The 19,829-nt window shown below is 47.7% G+C and overlaps 1 protein-coding gene across 17 annotated transcripts in view; it reads left to right on the top strand.

The window, feature by feature from the left end:
• ZMYND8 (zinc finger MYND-type containing 8) overlaps positions 1–19,829 on the top strand; it is a 124,385-nt gene that overhangs the window by 88,942 nt on the left and 15,614 nt on the right. For 10 of the 17 annotated variants that reach the window (XM_018057984.1, XM_018057978.1, XM_018057977.1 and 7 more), the window contains 4 exons: positions 6,433–6,585; positions 9,135–9,647; positions 14,602–15,000; positions 16,956–17,146. In XM_018057984.1, the coding sequence (XP_017913473.1) occupies positions 6,433–6,585; positions 9,135–9,647; positions 14,602–15,000; positions 16,956–17,146 (1,256 nt within the window). The remainder of the gene's footprint in view (positions 1–6,432; positions 6,586–9,134; positions 9,648–14,601; positions 15,001–16,955; positions 17,147–19,829) is intronic. The other 7 variants (XM_018057985.1, XM_018057982.1, XM_018057983.1 and 4 more) reach the window with 2 other exon arrangements.

Genomic DNA, 19,829 nt, shown 5'->3' with positions numbered 1-19,829 from the left:
GTGTTTTTAACCAAGACGCATGAACTGCAGTGCTGCAGGACAGGGTGTATTTTCACTTTCGTGGGCTCTTACCGCTTAGTGCTGCAGGGTTAGTTGGCCCAGCTGTAGGGGTCAAGGGTCAGGTGAGGATTTGGATGGCAGTGGAATGAAGCGCAAAGTGTGTTTTTCAAGGAAGCAGTTCCCATCCATTGAACTTGTGCTGTCCAACCCTGAATTTTCAAGAAAACAGAAATCCAGGTTTTTAATATGAACTCTTCTAGGTTTTAAACATTGACCATCAGTTTCATTAAAAACCTCTGTTTGGGGATTTCCTGAAGGTGCAGTGTCTAGGACTGTGCTTTCACTGCCAAGGGCAAGGGTTTGATCCCTGCTCAGGGACCTTCCCTGGTGGCTCAGACGGTAAAGCGTCTGTCTACAATGTGGGAGACCCGGGTTCGATCCCTGGGTCGGAAGATCCCCTGGAGAAGGAAATGGCAACCCACTCTAGTACTCTTGCTTGGAAAATCCCATGGATGGAGGAGCTTGGTAGGCTGTAGTCCATGGGTTCGTGAAGAGTCGGACATGACTGAGCAACTTCACTTCACTTCACTTCAGGGAGCTAAAGTCCCGGAAGCAAATTAAAATAGATAAACAAGAAAGTAAGTTAGTAAATAAACCAACCCACCCATCACTTTTTAGACCAAAGAAACAAGTACAATGAAAAATATAGCCAGCCCACTGATTGAGTACCAGTTGGATACTGTTATGATTTATTTTACAGCGTAATGTGGGGGAAGGCCCTGCTTGCTGACACACTGGGCCTCACTTGCTGTCTGGGCCCCTTCTCTCTGCTCTAAAATAAGGAGCCAAGTTAGGCGGATGGTTCTGGCTCCTTCTGTGCCTCTCGGGCAGTAGATAAGATGAGTCCTGAATAAGAATGCGCTTGTGGCACGTGGTGGGATGGGGGTGGGGTGGGGTGGGGTCTTTCTTTCCTGTACCTCGACTCCTTTTTGCTTTTTCTGGGAACCTTCTCTCCTCCTGTCTCTTGCATGGTGTTTGCTTTGGGCTCAACAAACTCAGCAGTTAGTCGTACTGTTAGTGACAAAATGTGCCTCGATGCCTCAATGCCCCGTCAGAGATGCCGATGATGAAACGTCCTCAGACCTGAAAACTTGCCTCTAGTTTATTCTTCCACTGTTGCTGTCACCAGCAGAAGGCAAGACTTTGGATGCCAGGTGTTCTTTGAGGATGTGGATGCAGGGCTGGGTACCCTGGTTTTCCAGATGTTGTCTTGATTTTGTTTAAGAGTGAATGAGGTGAGGAAGATCTCTGCTTTACTGATTGATAAGAACATCTGCCCCGGTGTCTTGTCTAAAGATATTGTTCCTTTGAAGGAGCCATTATCTTGTGCCTCCTGAAATACCATTGCCTTTGTCTTTTGAATAAAGGAGTTCATTTTTTTTTTTTTTAAGCTTAAAAAGAAGTGCTTGTATTTTTGTTTTAAAACTTTTTTCGGGGGGGGGGAGGGGCATGACTCATGGCATGCAGGATCTTAGTTCCCGGATCAGAGATGGAACCTGTGCCCCCTGCAGTGAAAACTTTGTCTTAACCGCTGACTGCCAAGGAAGTGCCCTTAAAACGTTTCATTGTGATGGCTGTTTCTCTTGTGGCTGGAGCCTTAAGGCAGTGAGATTTTTGTCCGTCATATGTATAAGCTGGCTTGTCTTCTCTCAGGACACCACAGAGTTGGCTTGGCTGTTTGTTAGTGTGTTTTTACTTTTGCAGAATCACACAATTGAAGAAAAACAATTTGTTTTTATAAGTAATGAATGCACACCGGGAACAAATAGTCAAAGTACGATCCCATGGTCTGTAGCCCGCCAGGCTCTTCTGTCCATGGAATTCTTCAGGTGAGAATACTGGAGCGGATTGCTGTTCCCTTCTCCAAGTCAAAGTACAGAAAGATGATTAATGAAAAGGCAGTCCACACCTGTCACCTCTGATCACCTGTTCCTCTCTCTATCCTCCCCCTGCTGCCCGCCAAAAAAGAGAGTGACCAGTGTTGGCTCCTTTTTTTTGGTCCATCCTCTGCCCCTGTTGGCTCTATTTAGTCTCCTTGGAGAGCTCTTTTAGACATCAGTCTGAGTGATCTGGTCCCCAGTTGGCAATGTCTAGACACTTTTGAAGCAGGGAGTCCGCGTCGGGGCGCTGCAGTGTGTATCTCATGTGGGATCTTAGTACCCTGACCGGGGATCAAACCTGTGCTCCCTGCGTTGGAAGGTGGATTCCTAACCACTGGACCTCCAGGGAATCCCCTGGACCCCTTTTTATTGTCCCAGCTGGGACGTGAGTGCTACTGCCATCTAGTGGGTGGAGGTCAGGGTTGCTGTCAAATGTTCTGCAGTGCCAGAACCCCTCCTGGCCCCCTACCCCCACCCCGCTAGGCTCAAATGCCCACACGGAGAAGCCGGAGAACACATATGTTAGTATCTGCATTTCCTTACTTTTCCCGCACCAGCGCTCATGTCCTTGACTGACTGTTTTCCTTTTCATTAAACAGATGGGCTTTCCATATCACCACACAGAGAGCTATGCTGCTGTTATATTAGCAGCTGTATTTTATTCCCTTTAAAGGTGACCAGTAACTTATTCATCCAGGCACTTTAGTTATTGAGTAGATCTCCATTTTTTTGCTGCTGGAAACAGCTGTGATGAAGACCCTTCTGCCCAGGTGGTAGTGAACAGGATCTAGAAACAGGAATCGTTCCTAGAAGTGGAGCTGAGGGTCAGAGGCCTGGAGCTGCTGACATTGGGAAAGATATTGCCAGATTGCCCTCTGAAGGGTGGTTCTGATTTATGCTCCCTCCAGCAATGTGAGGATCACGCCTTGTTTCTCTAGCCTGGGTGGTTTTTTTTTTTTTTTTTTAAATCCCTGGTTTCCATTTATAGCCTAAGCTGTCCTCCTATCAACTGAGAAGTTCAAAATGTTGACAGCCAGGGTGGATTCTGCAGATATTCCCGATATAGAAGGGCAGAGGTGGAAGGAGTCCTGATAAGCTACTAGGAGCTAAATGAGAAAGAGAAGCTCATCTTTTCCCCCTGCGGAGCACAATTGAGTCCACACACAGCTGAAAATTTGAGAAAGATAATTACATCTGGCTTAACTCCTGAAGGTCTGCTCTCAGGGACCCTGGGGTAGCCCCCTCCCTGGCTTTTGGTGGTTTCTCTTTAGAATAGCTTCACAATAGCTCACTGACCCTGTATTTTGTGAAAAGAAGTGCTTTATCTTTTCATTCCTCTTGATTATGAATATTCAATTTTTAGGCTAAAGTTAAGAGATTGCCCTCACATAGACACACAAAGGAGGCAACATGCCCTTTAGGCTTCCCAGGTGGTTCCGCGGTGAAGAATCTGCCTGTCAATGCGGATTACTGGGTCAGGAAGATCCCCTGGAGAAGGAAATGGCAGTCCATTCCAGTATTCCTGCCTGGGAAATCTCAAGGACAGAGGAGCCTGGTGTGTTGCAGTCCGTAGGGTTGCAAAGAATCAGACATGATTGAGCTCACATGCAAAAACAAAACAGCGCCATGTAGACACACACAGGTACACACATGCTCATACTTGATTATTTTGGTGATGTGTAGATCTGTTCGTATGAACCCCAAGGTTTCATACAAGGTGCATAAGGGTTAAGGCTAATCATGAGGCATTTTCTTTACTCACAGACAACATTGGTCCAGTACAGGGGCTTACAGCCTTACCTGCCAATTGTAAACACCTGGGGAACCTTTATATGGCCAGTGCTCAGGCCTCCCCCCATGCTGGTGAGTTCAGTCTCTGGGGGTGGGGCCAAGTAGTCAGGGTTTTTTTTTTTTTAAAGCTCTGGACTGGACAGGGAGCAATTTCAATGTGCAGCCAAGGTTATCAGTCAGGGGTCCACAGTTTCCAGCCTGTGGACCAAATCTGGCCCCCAACTTGTTTTTGTAAATAAAGTTTTATTGGAATGCAGCCACATTCATTGAACACATTATTTTATGGCACTCAGCAGAGCTCATACACCTGCAGAGCCTCATTTATTCTGCGGCCCTTTATGGAAGAAATTTGGTGGACCCTTGCCTGATATGGTCAGCTGTGTTTCTCGGTAACAGCTGTGTGGAATCTGTTAGCCACATAGGAATGTCGTAGAGGACAGGGTGCCCTCCTGTAACGCAGGCAACGCCGCCATTTCCTGCTGCTCCACTTCATGGAAGGTATTTTTGTGAGATACTTCTTTTCCAACTTTATGCTTGAAAAGGCTGCCTGCAGTTTCCCTCTGGAATGCAGTGCCTCTCCATTTCTGAGAGCAGAAATGACGAGACGGGCCTCCTGTCTTCCCCCTTTCACTGTCGTGTTCTTGGCTCAGCAGTTGAAGTCCTTAAGTCCTGATCGCACTGTCGTTTAATCGGATCTTCCTCTTTTCTGTGTTCCCCAGTCGTCGTCCTCTTTCATCTCTTTTACTCTCTCTGTTTACTTTGTAAGATGCCTCGCCAGTAAAACTGAATGAATATTCTTCCCCCACTGCAGTAATTGCACACTCAGCCATTCTCCTCGCAAGCATCTTCAGTCCTGGCCCCAAGAGGCTCTCTGAAGGTCCCCTGATCAGCGTGTGCACACACACCAGACAAACACATGCGTGCACACACAGGTCAGCTTTTTTAGAGCCATTACTTTAATGACAAGGATGCTGTCCCTGTTTGCTTTGAAAGCTCACTTTTGGAATCTCGCTGGTGGCCAACCTGAAGTGTGTCTTTGGGACAGGGCTGTTCCTAATCTTACCTCGTTATGGTGATAAATGAAGTTGGAGCGATTTGTGGCTCCAGTCATCTATGAGTGGGTTGTGTGGGGCTTTGGGGAGACTACCTGTGGCCCCTTAAAAGGGTAAATCTCTGGTGAGTGGTGTTAGGAGCATGCCCCCTTCCTGGGTGCAGGGCGGAATGAAAGGGTCATGTTAAGGGGGAGAGTGAAGGCTTCGGAGGAGCCCTGCAGTCCAGCGCTCAGTCTGTATCTTGGCCTTTGTACCAGGCTGGTGGCTAGAGGTAGCCTTCTGGGTGGGGGCAACAAAGAAATGGGAGAAGTCAGGTAGTGAGCGCGTAGCTGGTAGAACTAGCTCACGGTGGCTCATCTTTGTTCTTGATGGGTCCATGAGGGATCCCACATCCTTTGTGACCCTGATCCACTTTCAGGGATTGAGAAGAGGAGCTGGGCACCCCCCCCACACACCCCCTTATCAGACACCAAGTGCATTCTCTGCTTGGGGTCTTGGAGGTGACGTCAGGGTGAAAGACCATGCTTCCTTCCTGCAGAATCTCTCACTGTTAGCTGGCCTTGGCTACTTCCACCCTGTTGTCCCCTTTTTATGTTTTGTGGGGTAGCTAGAGGAGGCAACCGAGGAGGTGGGCAAGGAGTTCAAGACGCACAACCTCATGGAGCCTTTGGAATCTGGGCCAGCTTGGTCGTCCAAAGACCCACAGCAGACGTGGGCATGGGGGTGGGGGCAGGACCTTTGGACCTGAGTCATTAAGCAGAGGCCTTTGCTTGCCGTCAGGGTGAGGAGGAGTTGATATCTTACCTGAACAAGACATAGGTTCATGTCCAAGACTAATCGGTCCCCATTCCTCAGATAGATGCCAGGAGTCAAAGGGAGGTACAGCACGCCGGCGGGAGGGTCTGCCTGTCTTGTATTTTCCCTTTCCTTAAACATTTATCCATGCACATGGCTAGGCTGGGTCTTGTTTTTGAGATCTTTGGCCTTCCTTGGCGGCATGTGAACTCTTAGTTGCAACATGTGGGATCTAGTTCCCTGACTAGAGATCGAACCTGGGCCCCCTGCATTGGGAGCACTGAGTCTTAACCTCTGTACCACCAGGGAGGTTCCTGTTTACCCTTTCCTCCTAATTTGAGCTCCAGACTAGGTCAGTGAAGATCGAAGTCTATGTGGTAAAGGAGGAGTTGGGCTCCCCGTCTTTATCATCATGTTCTCCGCAAGGCTCAGTGCCTCTCTAGGTTACAAGCCCACTCTGTTCTGGGCCTGAAATTCAAAGCAAACTGGCCAGACTCAGTGTCACTTTATCTGCTTTGTTGAGGTTGAACATAGCATAACCTCTGGCTTTGGAGGATCCACAGTGATGCTGAGCTTCCTAGAAACCAACGATCTGGCTGGGATTGTGCATTCTCTGTATTGAAAGCAACCCAGGCGATAGTTCAGTAGAAACCGGCCAAATGTTCTCTCTCGCTCTTATCGCCAAGTCAGCCCAGGCCGTCGAGTAGATTATACTGCTGGGATAAACAGAGACATTTTAGGTTTTTTTCCTCCTGGGCTCAAAAGCGTGTTTTCGAGAAGAAGCCAAGTGATGAGCGTTATTCACTGGTTCCCTCCAGTGCCTGATCTCATGAGGGTGCGGTGGTGTCTTCCAGATCGAAGCAAGGCCGAGATGGACCTGAAGGAGCTGAGTGAGTCTGTTCAGCAGCAGTCTACTCCTGTTCCTCTCATCTCTCCCAAGCGACAGATTCGCAGCAGATTCCAGCTAAATCTCGACAAGACGATAGAGAGTTGCAAAGCACAACTAGGTATGTGTCTCGGCTTGCTTATATCATTATCACCATCATTACTGTCTTTAGGGGGACCACCCGGATGAAATGAAAGCCCGACCCTGGCTGCTGTTTTCGCAGCAGGTTTAACTTCGGCATGTTCGTTCAACAAAAAATCATTTCTCATGGCAGAATATTTCACATTTGCTAGTTAATTGTTCAGCGGGTATTTTGAGTTTGTCAGAGTGCATTCTTTGATTGTGGCAGCCTGCTGATTCGAGGTGCTGCTTGTAAGAAAGTTTGGAAGCAGGAAGAGCCTCCTGAGTTTGCCGTTATGCTTCTCTGCACGTCGGTGTCTCCACTTCAGCATCACGTGTATCCCACAAGTGTCCCTGGCACAAACCCTTCCCCTCCAGGCTGGCCCCCGCCCCCGGCACATGCATCCTGTTTCTGTATCTATTGCCCCCCTTCCTCGTCCCCATGCTGCCTGTCTTTTTACACTGCTACCTGAATCCTATCCCTAAGGCTGAGCTTGGGCATCACCACCTCCAGGAAGTCTTCCTTGACTGCCCTCCCCATCTGCCCACCTCCTTTGGTCCTTTATGGCTCCAAAGCATCAGTGGTCCTTTTGTGTGGGGGGTATTCCTCCCAGTCTAGACTGGAAGCTCTTTGAGGGCAGAGAGGTTTGTCTTATAAAGATGTTATAAAGACTAGTCTTCTCCAAGGTACTTGATCTTATACACATAGTGATGCTCTAGAATGTTTGTTGAAGAGGTAAATGAAGTCAGAAGGTATTTATAAGGAAATAGGGGGTGGCTGGGTCTCAGTAGAGAAAGCCAGTCCAAGATGAGATTTCCATGTCACTGGGTGCTCTGGACCTTTGGGTGAGAAAGGAGCTAGCTGGGAGTCAGTGAGGCTGTCTGAGGAAAGCATTCCTTGCTGGGTTGCCCGTTTGTTTAGGACATTGAGTGACATGGATGAAATTTTGCAGGCTGTATCCCTCTTGGGTTCTTCCAAGCAGCTGGTCTAGCTCCTCAGTTTGTTGTTGTTAATAACGATTTATGGAGGACTTCCCATGTCCCCTGCCCTGTGCACAGATTGTCTTGGAAGTTTGATACTGTTATCAGACCCATTGACAGGTGAAGAAATGGAGGTTCAGAGAGGTAGTTCACTCGTTAAGGGCCACACAGCTAATAGAAGCGGGGGAGCAGGATCTGAATTCACATCCTTCGGGCTCCAGTATCCAAGCCTGTGTGGCCATGCTTGTCAGTCTGGTGTCTACCCTTTAGTTACCAGTTGCACAAACCATGAGATCCAGAAGTTAAACCAGATTTGGTTTTTAGATTCTTTCAATTTGAGCCCTGGAGGAGGTGGATGTAATTCACTCCTGATCCTGCTGGGCTGTTTGTGGCTCTTAGCCTTTTACAGGTTTCTCTTCCGTGACCCCACTCATGGTAACCATTGCTCTAGAATGAAGACAATACAGAGTTGATGAGGGTTTCCTCCTTTCAAAATTGTAGGGTATTGGATTACTTACCTCCAGGTGGATGACGCTCACTACCGAGAGCAGGAAGGAAACATGAATAGGGTAAATGAAACTGTTGTTAGAAATAGGCTTTTGCCCATTTCGGTTTGTGTATATAGGAAACTCCTGCTATTTCATTGTTTCTCCTTTTGCTTGAGACGTGGAAATGGGTGACTTTCCACTGGACTCGGTTACAAGCAGAGCAGCAGTAGAGACACAGTGGTGTTGACTCTGCTTCAGGGCAGGGAGCCCGGTGGAGGCTGGGCGGCTGGGCCGCCTGGAGACGGTGCTCCCCAACCGGAAGGGGCCAGTGGTTCTCAGCCCCAGCCAGCCTCTCGGGCCTGCGACCCAGAGTGGCCGGGTCTTCTGCTCTTGCAGCACAAGCCTAGCATCTTAATTTTTGTGTGAAACGTCCCGATTTATGAATTGGCCAGGACGTTCTAGGTTAAAAATAAAAACAAATAACACAATGTTGGAAAGCATTGGGTCAAACCATTGCTTCCTGTGGCTCGTGGGCTGTGAGTTGCATCCCCTGCTTTAAGCCTTGGCCTGTTTCTTTGAGTCCTGGATACAAAGGGTAACAGACTTAATGCTCTGGGAATTTGTGGGAAGAGCCCTAGTGGTGCCTCGAGCCCATGTCTCTGGCCTCGCCTCTCTGTCTTAGTTTTCTTTGTGTCCCAGGACAAGTGATTTCTCAGGGCTTCTTTTTTTTCTAATCTGTAAAATGGATCAGTTTTAACAACGCCTGTGTAGCATTCCCTTCCATCCCTCCCATTCTCTGTGTCCCAATGAGTTACCCATGCTGCCAATATTGAGCTCTGGATAAATTAGAAATTCATCTTGAAATGTCAGTAACTGAAACCCTCAGCAGACGTTCCATTTGTCACCTGTAGTCAGCTGCAACTTGAGTCTACTGTTAACCCCCAACCAGACCAAATGTGATGCAATGTGAAATGTTTCTTTTTTTTATTCCAGCGTTGGGCGTGGAAAATGTTTGCATTTTTTTGGTCCTGCTCTTTATTCTGTGACTACGCCACATGCTGGGTTTTCTTTTTGAATTTAGGCATAAATGAAATCTCGGAAGATGTTTATACGGCTGTCGAGCACAGCGATTCGGAGGATTCTGAGAAGTCAGATAGTAGCGGTAGTGACTCTATCAGTGATGAGGAACAGAGGTCCAAGAACGAGCCAGAAGATGCTGAAGACAAAGAGGGGGCTCGGATGGACAAAGAGCCATCTGCTGTCAAAAAAAAGCCCAAATTGCCGAACCCAGTGGAGACGAAAGAGGAGCTGAAAGTCAGCACGTCACCAGCCAGCGAGAAAGCAGACCCAAGCTCGGTCAAGGAGAAGACGAGCCCCCAGCCTGAGAAGGACTTTTCAGACAAAGCAAAACCCTCGCCTCATCCCACAAAGGATAAGCTGAAGGGAAAAGATGAGACGGATTCCCCAACAGTGCATTTGGGCCTGGACTCTGATTCAGAGAGCGAACTTGTCATAGATTTAGGAGAAGACCATTCTGGGCGGGAGGGTCGAAAAAATAAGAAGGAACCCAAAGAACCATCTCCCAAGCAGGAGGGTAAGTGATTGCACCCGTTTCCGGTTTCTTGGCTTGGTGTGAGAATGTCACCTTGCCGTTTGTAGTATCACGTGTCATGTCACCCTCTAACATCGTGAAGGGTGGCACAGCAAAGCTAGGATTGGCTCCTGGTCACTCAGCTAGTTACTGAGTGGGACCAGGCCTTAACCTGGGCCTGCCCACCTTTTACCTTCTCAGTACCCAATGTGGTTGATTTTGAGCACAGGAAGAGAAGTCTCTTAGAAAGTAGTAGTTGCTTCTAACAGTCAAGTCATTTTGAACCTAAGCAGTTTCTTTTCCAATGTGTTCACTTACATGCCTTAAGTGTTTGTCAATGTTAAGATATTGAACAGCGCTGAAATTGTTAAAAGTGTTCAGTTCAAAGACCTTGATGAGTTTATTCTCCTTTACCTCCCCTCACGCTGCCCAGGCATCTCAAAACACATTTTCTTACTAGACTCTAAGACCTTTTGGGTCGGTGGCACCAGACTGCTGCATTCTTCTTAAGGCCTCTAGAAATCCAAGGGGGGATTATTGTATGATACCCACCTAAGCCCGTGTTCTGCCATATTTGCGTTTAACTGACATGGGCCCGAGGTTTCTCAGCCTTGGCACTAATTGACTTTTTATGCTAGATAATTCTTTGTCCTGTGTATAGGAGGATGTTTAGCAGTATCCCTGGAGGATGTTTAGCAGTATCCCTGGATGTCAGTAGCATCTACCCAGTGGTGGCCTTCAAAAGGGTCTTAACAAAACAAAATCTCTCCTAGTTGTGAACTACTACCTAAGCTCCTCCTTCGCTGCTGTTAGGGACCGAACCAGCAGTGGCTGGTCTCAAACCTGCCGCATCCCAGGCATGTTGGCAGACCCCCCAGTGGAACATGGGAATGATTTGAAAGATGTCTGGCCCATGGGCGAAGCAGTCAGCGAACTTCTCAGCTGGCTTGGCAAGTGGGTGGTGAGGGGATTCCAATATACCCAAGAAAGATAATGAAGAATTAATTAAGGGCCCAGGAGAGACGCGGCCAAAAGACAAATTGGAGGTTGTAGCCATAAAACCTCAGGTACTTTGTGGGTTACATAAGGGGATAGCCAGGTTTAATTCTGTGGCTCAGTGGTAAGGAATCCTCCTGCCAATGGAGGAGACGTAGATTCAATCCCTGGGTCGGGAAGATCTCCTGGAGAAGGAAATGGCAATGCACTCTAGTATTCTTGCCTGGAGAATTCCATGGACAGAGGAGCCTGGTGGGCTAAAGTCCGTGTGGTCACAAAAGAGCTGGACATGACTTTTAGTGACAGACAACACACAGCTTCTGACAGGAGGTAACATCTCAGTTATGTGTCCCCTGGGGATTTATTAGTCTGGCTGCTTAAACAGGAGGGGGATGGGCTTTGAGCATCTTCCTTCTGTGTTTGTATCAACATGAACTGTTCTGGAACCTCAGTCCCTGCAGTTCACTGGAAGAGGATGGAATATCTCTCAGTGATATAAGGCAGGAAGAGAGAGAGGCAGTTGAGTGGGTCAGGAAGGATGGATCACTGCCCCATCCCTTAGAATTACGAATGGCATCTGAAACATCCATTTCTGTGTGGATTAGGGTTTGAGGTACCACTTCTGATGCTGCAGAAAGCAATAAGAGTAGCAATTATTCCATGAAGTTTGTAGAATTGTTGGGTCCCAGATGGCAGTGTTCCTATGAATGATACATTTATACTATTCCTCTCTTTCTGGAATAGATCTTTTGTTTGGTTGTGGGGTTTTTTTTTTGCCCCTTCCAGAAAGGATTTGTGACATACTGATAAAATGGAAATCAAGACATCAGTGAGAAAGATGAAAATAGAACAGTGAGAGATCTGGGGAAAGTTTGTATACAGAAATAACTATTTCAGCCTTCAGAATTAGCAAAGTCAGGCTTCCATTTTGGGTCCGAGCTTCCTGGCAGTCAAAGCAAAAAGGGAAACACATATGAGTGCCTTAAAAGATCTCATGTTTCCCCCCGCTAAATAGAAAACACTCCAGTTGATAAAATGAAGCTGAGCTGTTCCTCTCACTGGTATCTGGAGCAAATTTCTCTAGGATCCCCTGAGTATGTGGTGGGACTTTGAAGCAAAGGATGATTCTGAAACATAATTCAGAGGAACTTAGCAGGGGTTGAAATCCAGAGCCACCTGAGCATGATTTGGGTTTTGAAGATTCGACTTTGTGTCCGACTCTGCAGTTGAGCATCTTTTCAACGATGTGCTTTTACTTACGAGTTTATTAAATCAAACGAGTTTATTAAGTCAAGGGTGTTTTGGAGAGTGCTTGGTGACCTCCAACTGATCTTCAGTTCGGAGTGCAGCTTATACACAGAATCTGAATCCTCAGATAGAAAGACGGCTGTTCTAGCTAGAGGTCCTAGAGCAGAAGCTAAGGGAGCTCGCATCAGGACCTTGACTATGCTTACCTGGGTCACATCAGTCATTTCCAGCCTTCTCTTAAAAAGTCCTTTTTTAATGTACAAGACAGCAACCGAAGTCTGATATAAGTAGGTTAGTTGGGTGGGGTCGCTTTTGGAGTGTTGACCTTTAAGAAAATCACTTCTTTTTGAGACTACAGGTGATTATACACTCCCAAATTTTTAGGACAAATGGAATTTTCCATGGCCCTTCCTCTCCCTATCCACCCCCCACCCACCCCACCCACCCCCCAATAAACCATCAGCATCCTCTAGAAATTAAAATGTTTTAGTGTCTAAATGAAACACTCCCCCCCTGCCAAGAGTGTGTCAAGGCTGGAATTTTTTTTTTTTTTTTTGGAAAAGAGCTCCAATGGGACTCTTGCAGAGCAGTAACCCATCTACAAAGCCAGCTATTTGCTTTTGCAAGATGAGAGAGAGAAAAAGAGCTTTTTGTGGTTGCCCTTTGCCCAAGGACGGTTCAGGCTAGCTAATCAACAAGGGCAGTATATTTTTAAATCTCATGGCCAAAAAGAGAGGCACTAAAGATGCTTTTGCAGGTTAGAAGCTTTGCCTGTGGGATCTCTGCCTTTTTAAGAAGGGCCAAGCTCAAAGCCACCTTTGCCCCTGGAAAGGAAAGGGGCAGAGGTTGTGTCCGACATCTGGAAGGTTGTCCTGGGCAAGGATGGGGGCTCCTCACTCTAGGTAGAGATCTTCTCCCAGCCCCGCCCTGTGCTCTTGCCCAGGACCTTGGCTGAATTTTTCCCCAGTGGAGCAGGAGGCCAGTCAGTTGTGATAACCGCCGAGACACCCCCACCCCCAGGCAGTAAAGTCAGCCTGTCAACACTCCTTTCCTTTCACACTCCTTGGTTTTTCCAGACCCACCGTTAACTGAAAATTTCCCCTAGAATGATCAAGAGCTCACGTCTCTTTTGGGTGATAGAAATCTAGAAATGATAGGCAGGGAGTCACGCGGCGGAAGCATGCTGAGCCCCTGAAAAAGCTGTGGTCCTTATTAAGGGGCTTCCTTGGTGGCTCAGCTAGTAAAGAATCCGCCTGCAGCGCAGGAGGCCCAGATTCTTGCCCTGGGTCAGGAAGATCCCCTCTGGGGAAGGAAGGAAAAGGCAACCCACTCCAGTATTCTTGCCTGGGAAATCCCATAGACAGAGGAACCTGGCCAGGCCATAGTACATGAGATTGCAAAAGAGTCGGACACGACTGAGCGGCTTCACTTTCAGTCCTTCTGAAAAAGAGTTTGATGTCAGGCACATCGTCTGAGATCAAGGATGCTGACTTGCACCCGTGATTTTTGTGTGAATCCCGGGGAATCCTCTCTGGGGACGCAGGTTCATCTCTGCAGGGCCTGGGGCCCCTGCAGTAGTAACTGACCTCCTCCCCCTTACAGACGAGCACTCATGTGGTCATCCCTTCTCTGCCGCTCAGTGCTTCTGGCTCTAACCTGCCTTCCGACCAGCCCTTCTCACTGCCTGCCCTCACTCACCAATATGCTGCTGATTCCTGGGCATGTCTTGGCTAAAGCTGTTCCCCTCCAAATTCTCCCTGCTGCCTGTTGACATCCTGCCCTCCTCCCTTATAGCCCAGCTCCTCCCAGAAGATATAGTCCAAAAGGCAGCTTTTTTCAAGCTTGAGTCACTCGCATTCATTCTTTTTGCCATACCCAAGACCTGCTAGTACAATTATTGACTTAATATATTTTTATTTGAAGCAGCAGCTCTTTTTTTAAAAAAACAAACTAAACTCAATTTTGGACTTAAACTTGACTACCACACAGTAGGTGAAACAGTATTTTGTGCTCTGCATAAAAGACGTAACAGGAATAACTGCAGTCAAAACAAAAGCGAGGCTTCTAAATTCTCCATAAATACCATTGTGCTGGGGAAGGTTCTGGCCTTGGGGTGGGGTTCCCTTGAGTGTTAGGTGTCAAGGCTGCCAGGACCACACTGAGACTATTCTAGAAGGAATTAGAAGGGATGAAAGACAATACTCTTCTTTCTGGGTGATTCATTGTTATTCAGTGCTTTGGCCATTGGGAGGCTGTCTGGTTCCTTGGGGTACATGCTCTGTAGGTTTCCTGGCCAAGAAAAGGATTCCTGTTAATCTCCAGCTGGACTTTGGCTAAGTCTTTCTCAAAGTGCTCACTGAACTTGTAAAACAAGGTCCTTGCAGTGATTCTGTTCATCCACTGGGTCCATCGACTAGGAGGTGGGCAACTCCAGGCTAGGGGCTGGGTCATGCTGGCCTCAGTCCCCTGGAGGCCTTGACAAGTATCTCAAAAGTGAGCCAGCATGTAACCCAAGGAGGCTGATGTTTTATGCTAGAACCTGCTGAAGAAGTGGCCTAAGCATATAAAGTGACGGTGTGCCCATTCACGGGGAGGTCCTTGGCATGCTAGCCTGCCAAGGGATGGTCACCTAGAACTCGCTGGCCTGCAGACCCTGCAGGCCAGCCTGAGTCCTGTCTACTTTCTGTTTTGTGTTTTCATGCCTTGGCTTCAGTTGTAGGTAAAGCTCCACCATCCACGACAGCGGGCAGCCAGTCTCCCCCCGAAACGCCGGTCCTCACCCGCTCATCCTCCCAAACTCCCACGGCTGGGGTCACGGCCAGCACCACGTCCACAGTCACGGCCCCCGCCACCGCCGCCGCCGCCGCCGCCGCCACCACCACCACCACGGGAAGCCCGGTGAAAAAGCAGAGGCCGCTTTTACCGAAGGAGACTGCCCCGGCTGTGCAGCGGGTCGTGTGGAACTCATCAAGTAAGTTTCAAACGTCCTCCCAAAAGTGGCACATGCAGAAGATGCAGCGCCAGCAGCAACAGCAGCAGCAGCAGCAGCAGCAGCAGCAGCAGCCTCAGTCTTCCCAGGGGACGAGATATCAGACCAGACAGGCTGTGAAAGGTACCGAGCCTCCCCCTCCGCTCTCCGTGGCGCCCGCTCCCTTTTCGCCACACGGACAGGAGAAAAATCGTCCTCGTTTTGTTTTTTTTTCAGTTCCCCTTGGTTGCCTGGCCACCATATCCTGGAGGCCTGACACATTCCATTTGGCATTATTTTTAAAAATTGTTTTGCAGCTTGCTTTTTGTACTTTTCTTTTTCCTTTTTCATTTTATAAATGGTACATGCACGTCTTCTCAGAAAGGGGTGAAATAGATGCCTAGACACACAAAAATCTGTTGTCTTGATTGACTTCCTATTTCATTCTCCACCCTTTCTCTGAGGTTATTGTTAACCATAAGATCTTTTTTTCATGCATGTATGCATATATATTTATGTATCTATATATATGACTTCATAAAAGTATTATTTTTTTTTTTCTTTTTGGAAACATAAAAATGGTACCATCTTTGCCTTTTTTTTACCCCCCCTCCCCCCCCACCCATCAGCATGTTTTGGAGGTCCATCCATGTCAGTACATAGAGCTCTCCTGATTCTTTTGGACTGCTGCGTAGTATTCCACAGCTTACTTAATAAAGTATCCCCGTACAGATGGACATGTAGGTTGCTTCCAGCTTTTCCCTGTTGTTAACAGTGCTGCAGTGAGTACCTTTGCATAAGTTTCCTCGTGCATGCCCGCTAACCCCTGGGCGTTATTTTTGAAAGAGTACAGTATGAGAAGTGGATAGTAAAGGGTACCTTAATAAGTAGGGATTAGCCCCCTTACGCAAGAAGATCCAGCATCAGGAACCGTTGCTGAAGCTTGGAACGACAGCTCCCAGCAGGAGGCTCCATCTGGGCTGATGTAAAGCCGAACAAAGCGCTGATCCGATGGGTGCTAGTTTGTCCAGCTCTTGTGAGGACTGACACAGGGCTTGTTTCATGGGGAAACCCGCATTGCGATCCTCCGTGGTTGGGCTCCTTGATCGAAACTCTCACATACCGAGTGCACTCTTGTGAGTAGAACTCTTGAGAGTTGTAGCAGGTTGTGAGATGAAAAAGTAGCCAGATCTTGAACTGGGCCCCCAGTGAAGCCCTTCAAAGATTGGGGCGGAAGGAGACTGAGCGATTAGACACAGTGTTGGAGTACAGCCGGATCGATCCTGCTGTCTGAGGAGTTGCTGGGGCAGAACCGAGTCTGGGATCTTTCAGGTTGGGATGGTCAGTTCCAGTCTCCTGAATTCATAGCCCTTAAGTATAATGAGCCATCCCAGGGAACGTGGGAGCTGGCAAGAAGGAGCTCATTGATGGTATGGTTCCTAATTCCCAGATTGTCCTATTAACGATAAACAAAGCTGGCCACTAGTTGAAGCAGTTAAGATAGATTTTAATCTGCTATATACTATTGCAGTAGGGCACAATGTCCGATATGAACTGAAGTCAGCTTCAACGTGTACACTGGGGACTGGGGTTTTAAAGGGAGAATTTGGGAATATGGAGGGGGAATCGTAGGGGCTCTGTAGAGTCAGAAAGGGACAGTTTTACACAAAGTGGGAAGGGGGTGTTGGTCCGTGTGAAATGTCTGGGTTTGGTGACTCTGGTACCTCTTAAAGGTAGGCTTCTGCCCTCCCACAGAGACTGGACAATGGGCTCTATCATTAGGTGTTGACTGGAGCAAATCGGCAATTCTATTGGCAGCCTTGAGTTTTCTTAGGTGGGGACTTAAAAGGGGTGGGGGTCATCCTAGGGGTGCAGCCTTGAGCTGTTGGAAACCGTATTAGTCCTTATAGACCCAGATGGAGGTCTCACTGAGAAAGGGCTCGGAGGAAACTTGCTTGAGTTTGGCCGACGAGAGAATTTTTGTCCCTTGACAGCAGAGTAACTCGAATGGTGTGGATTGGGCCCTGCTCCCACCATAGCTTCGAGCTGGGGCAGCCTTCCTGAGGCAGTGGGGTGACCAAGAACCTTTGCTTTCCCAGCTGTCCAGCAGAAAGAGATCACACAGAGCCCATCCACCTCCACCATCACCCTGGTGACCAGCACCCAGTCGTCACCCCTGGTCACCAGCTCAGGGACCACTAGCACGCTCGCATCTTCGGTCAGCGCAGACCTGCCCATCGCCACCGCTTCAGCTGATGTCGCTGCAGACATCGCCAAGTACACTAGCAAGGTGAGTGCCTGCGGCGGGAGCGGGGAGGACCAGCCTTGGATCTTTCCAGGAATTGAAGGGGACCGGGAAGTGGTAGAGTCCCCTTCCAACTTGCCTGTCCTCCTGGCATCTTCCTTGTGGAGGGGTGTGGTGGGCAGGCTACCTTGCTGCGCGTTCACTTGTGGGCACCCTCTCCGTGCAGGTTCTCTCTTCTCTCTTTTAAAATTTATTCTGTTGAAGTATAAGTGATGTACAATGTTGTATTAATTTCTACTGTATAGCAAAATGATTCCGTTATATGCACACAGACTTTTTCATATTCCTTTCCATTATGGTTTATCACAGGATAATGGTTGTCATTCCCGTGCTATACAGTAGGACCTTCTTGTTCATTCTGTGTATAGTAGTTTGCATCTGGTAATCCCAGACTCCCAGTGCATCCCGTCCCCCAACCCAGCCCTCCTCTCCACTTCTCCCTTAATTTGCCAAGTGCTTTTCTGCTCACTGTTGAATTCGGGCAAGTAAAGCTTGCAGCTCTCCTCGCTGTCAAATGCAGGTGCTCTGGAGTGATGTGCAGGTTCATGTCTGTAGAACCCTTGGAGTGAAAATCACCACCAGAACTGCAGCTCCCAGGGGAGTCCATTCTGCTCTCTGCTGGGGCCTAGAACAGTGCTTGATACATAGTTGAAGAATGAAAGCAGGTTGCTGCCTAACTTCTCACTGGGCTTCTTATCAGTACCTTTTTTTTTTAACGTGTACAGTTTTTAAAGTCTGTATTGAATTTGTCGCAATATTGATTTATTTTCCTTCTTTTAAAATGTTTTGGTTCTTTGACTGCAAGGCATGTGGGATGTTAGCTCCCTGACTAAGGAATCAAACCCGTACCCCCCACAGTGGAAGGCAGAGTCTCAACCACTGGACTGCCAGGGACGTCCTCACACCCATTTTATAGATGAGCACACTGGGAACTGGCCAGGCCACACAACTTGTCCAGGGTCACATAATCCGTGAATGTCTAACTGGCATTTGAATGATAGCAGCCAGGATCCAGAGTATCCGCTTAACCCGGCTTTGAGCTGACTTGTGAATTCACACCAGGCCTGCTGACCACAGTTGTCCAGTGTCCACAAACCTATTGTTCTTACATGTGGCTTTTTAAAGCAACCGCGCTTGAGTCAGTGTGGCTAAAGAGATAAAACCCAAGTCTTGGGGTAACATCTCTTTATTTAGTATTTCTGTTCCCCCCCTTTTGAATACAAACACAAGAATTTTTATTGAGTCCCTGAGTTTCAGAACAGGAAGGGTTCAACTATTAGGCATGGTTGCATCCTCAGGGTTTTTGTCTTAACTGTTCATCACCTTGAACTAGGATTGACTTCATATTTTTATTTATAGTGACATTAAAAGTCTAAACTCACCAGATCCTGTTCTTCAAGGCTTGAAGCCTAAGTCCATCTTTCTTCTGTTAAAAGGAGTGATTTGCATGAAAGTGTTAAAGAATTAATGCAAGCTTCCCTGGTGGCTTGTTGGTAAAGAATCTGCCTGCCAGTGCAGGAGACATGGGTTCCATCCCTGATGCGGGAAGATCCCACACACCCTAGAGCAACTAAGCCCATCACCGCAACTCCCAAGCCTGGGAACCGCAAGTCCCGAAGCCCGTGCCTAGAGCCCGTGCTCTCCATCCAGCACGGGAAGCCGCCGCAGTGAGAAGCCTGCACGGCAGCTGGAGAGTAGCCCCCGTTCGCTGCAACTAGATGGGAGCTTGTGAAGCAACAAAGACGCAGCACAGCCAGAAATAAATGCATAAATAAAGTTATATTAAAAAAAAAGAATTAATGGTACCACGAGGAGACTTTCTTCCTAACAAGATCTGTTGTAGAATTACAAGAGAACTGAAAGAGGGTACTTTTTAAAATTACTGACTTAAGATGTCTGGTATTGCCTAAATGGCTTTTTTTTTTTTTTTTTAAATTATTTATCTGTTTGGCTGATCCAGGTCTTTAGTTGTGGGGTGCAGATTCTTAGTTCGCATGTGGGATCTAGTTCTCTGACCAGGAATCAGACCCAGGCCCCCTGCACTGGAGGTGCAGAAGCTTAGCCACTGGACCACCAGGGAAGCCCCCCCACATGGCTTCTCGTTTGCTTGCCTTTGATTGGATTTCTTGTATCGCCTTCCGTTGATTTGGTTCAAGTTGTCCATTTACAGATGAGAAAACTGAGGCTGCCACGCAGCTCAGGCTGGTGTTCACACTAAGCCCAGTGTTCTCCACTCCTGCAGCCCTTTTTATGCCATCTCCTACAGTTCTCCCCCTTACTCATGGAGCAGAATTGAGGAATGAACTTTTTGATAGGCATTTTCTTTGCAGTTAAGAAAATACACTCAGCGACATAGTTTTGGAGCCGGTGAACTTGCTTGTGTCTGAGGTGACCCAGAGTTGAAGACCCAGATTTGTGTGTTTTGGCAGAAGGGCTCTTTTTATTAATGTTGAGTTCTTTGCTATATTTGGAAGTGAGAACAAAGGTCAGTCCACAAATTCATGACTTCTTTAAAATGGAATGTAACTATGGCATTAGTAAAGTATTGGATTTCATCCACTCTCTAAAGTTTTCTCGTAAAGCAATTTCGTTTGAATAGTTTAAATGGACCTGAGCAGGGAGGCCCGTACAGAATGGCTGACCATTAAGCACAAAGTGTTTTTGCTGG

The sequence above is a fragment of the Capra hircus genome, chromosome 13 (assembly GCF_001704415.2).
Source record: "Capra hircus breed San Clemente chromosome 13, ASM170441v1, whole genome shotgun sequence".
Taxonomy (NCBI): domain Eukaryota; kingdom Metazoa; phylum Chordata; class Mammalia; order Artiodactyla; family Bovidae; genus Capra; species Capra hircus.
The sequence above is the reverse complement of the archived record's forward strand: the minus strand, read 5'-3'. Positions and strand labels throughout refer to the sequence as shown.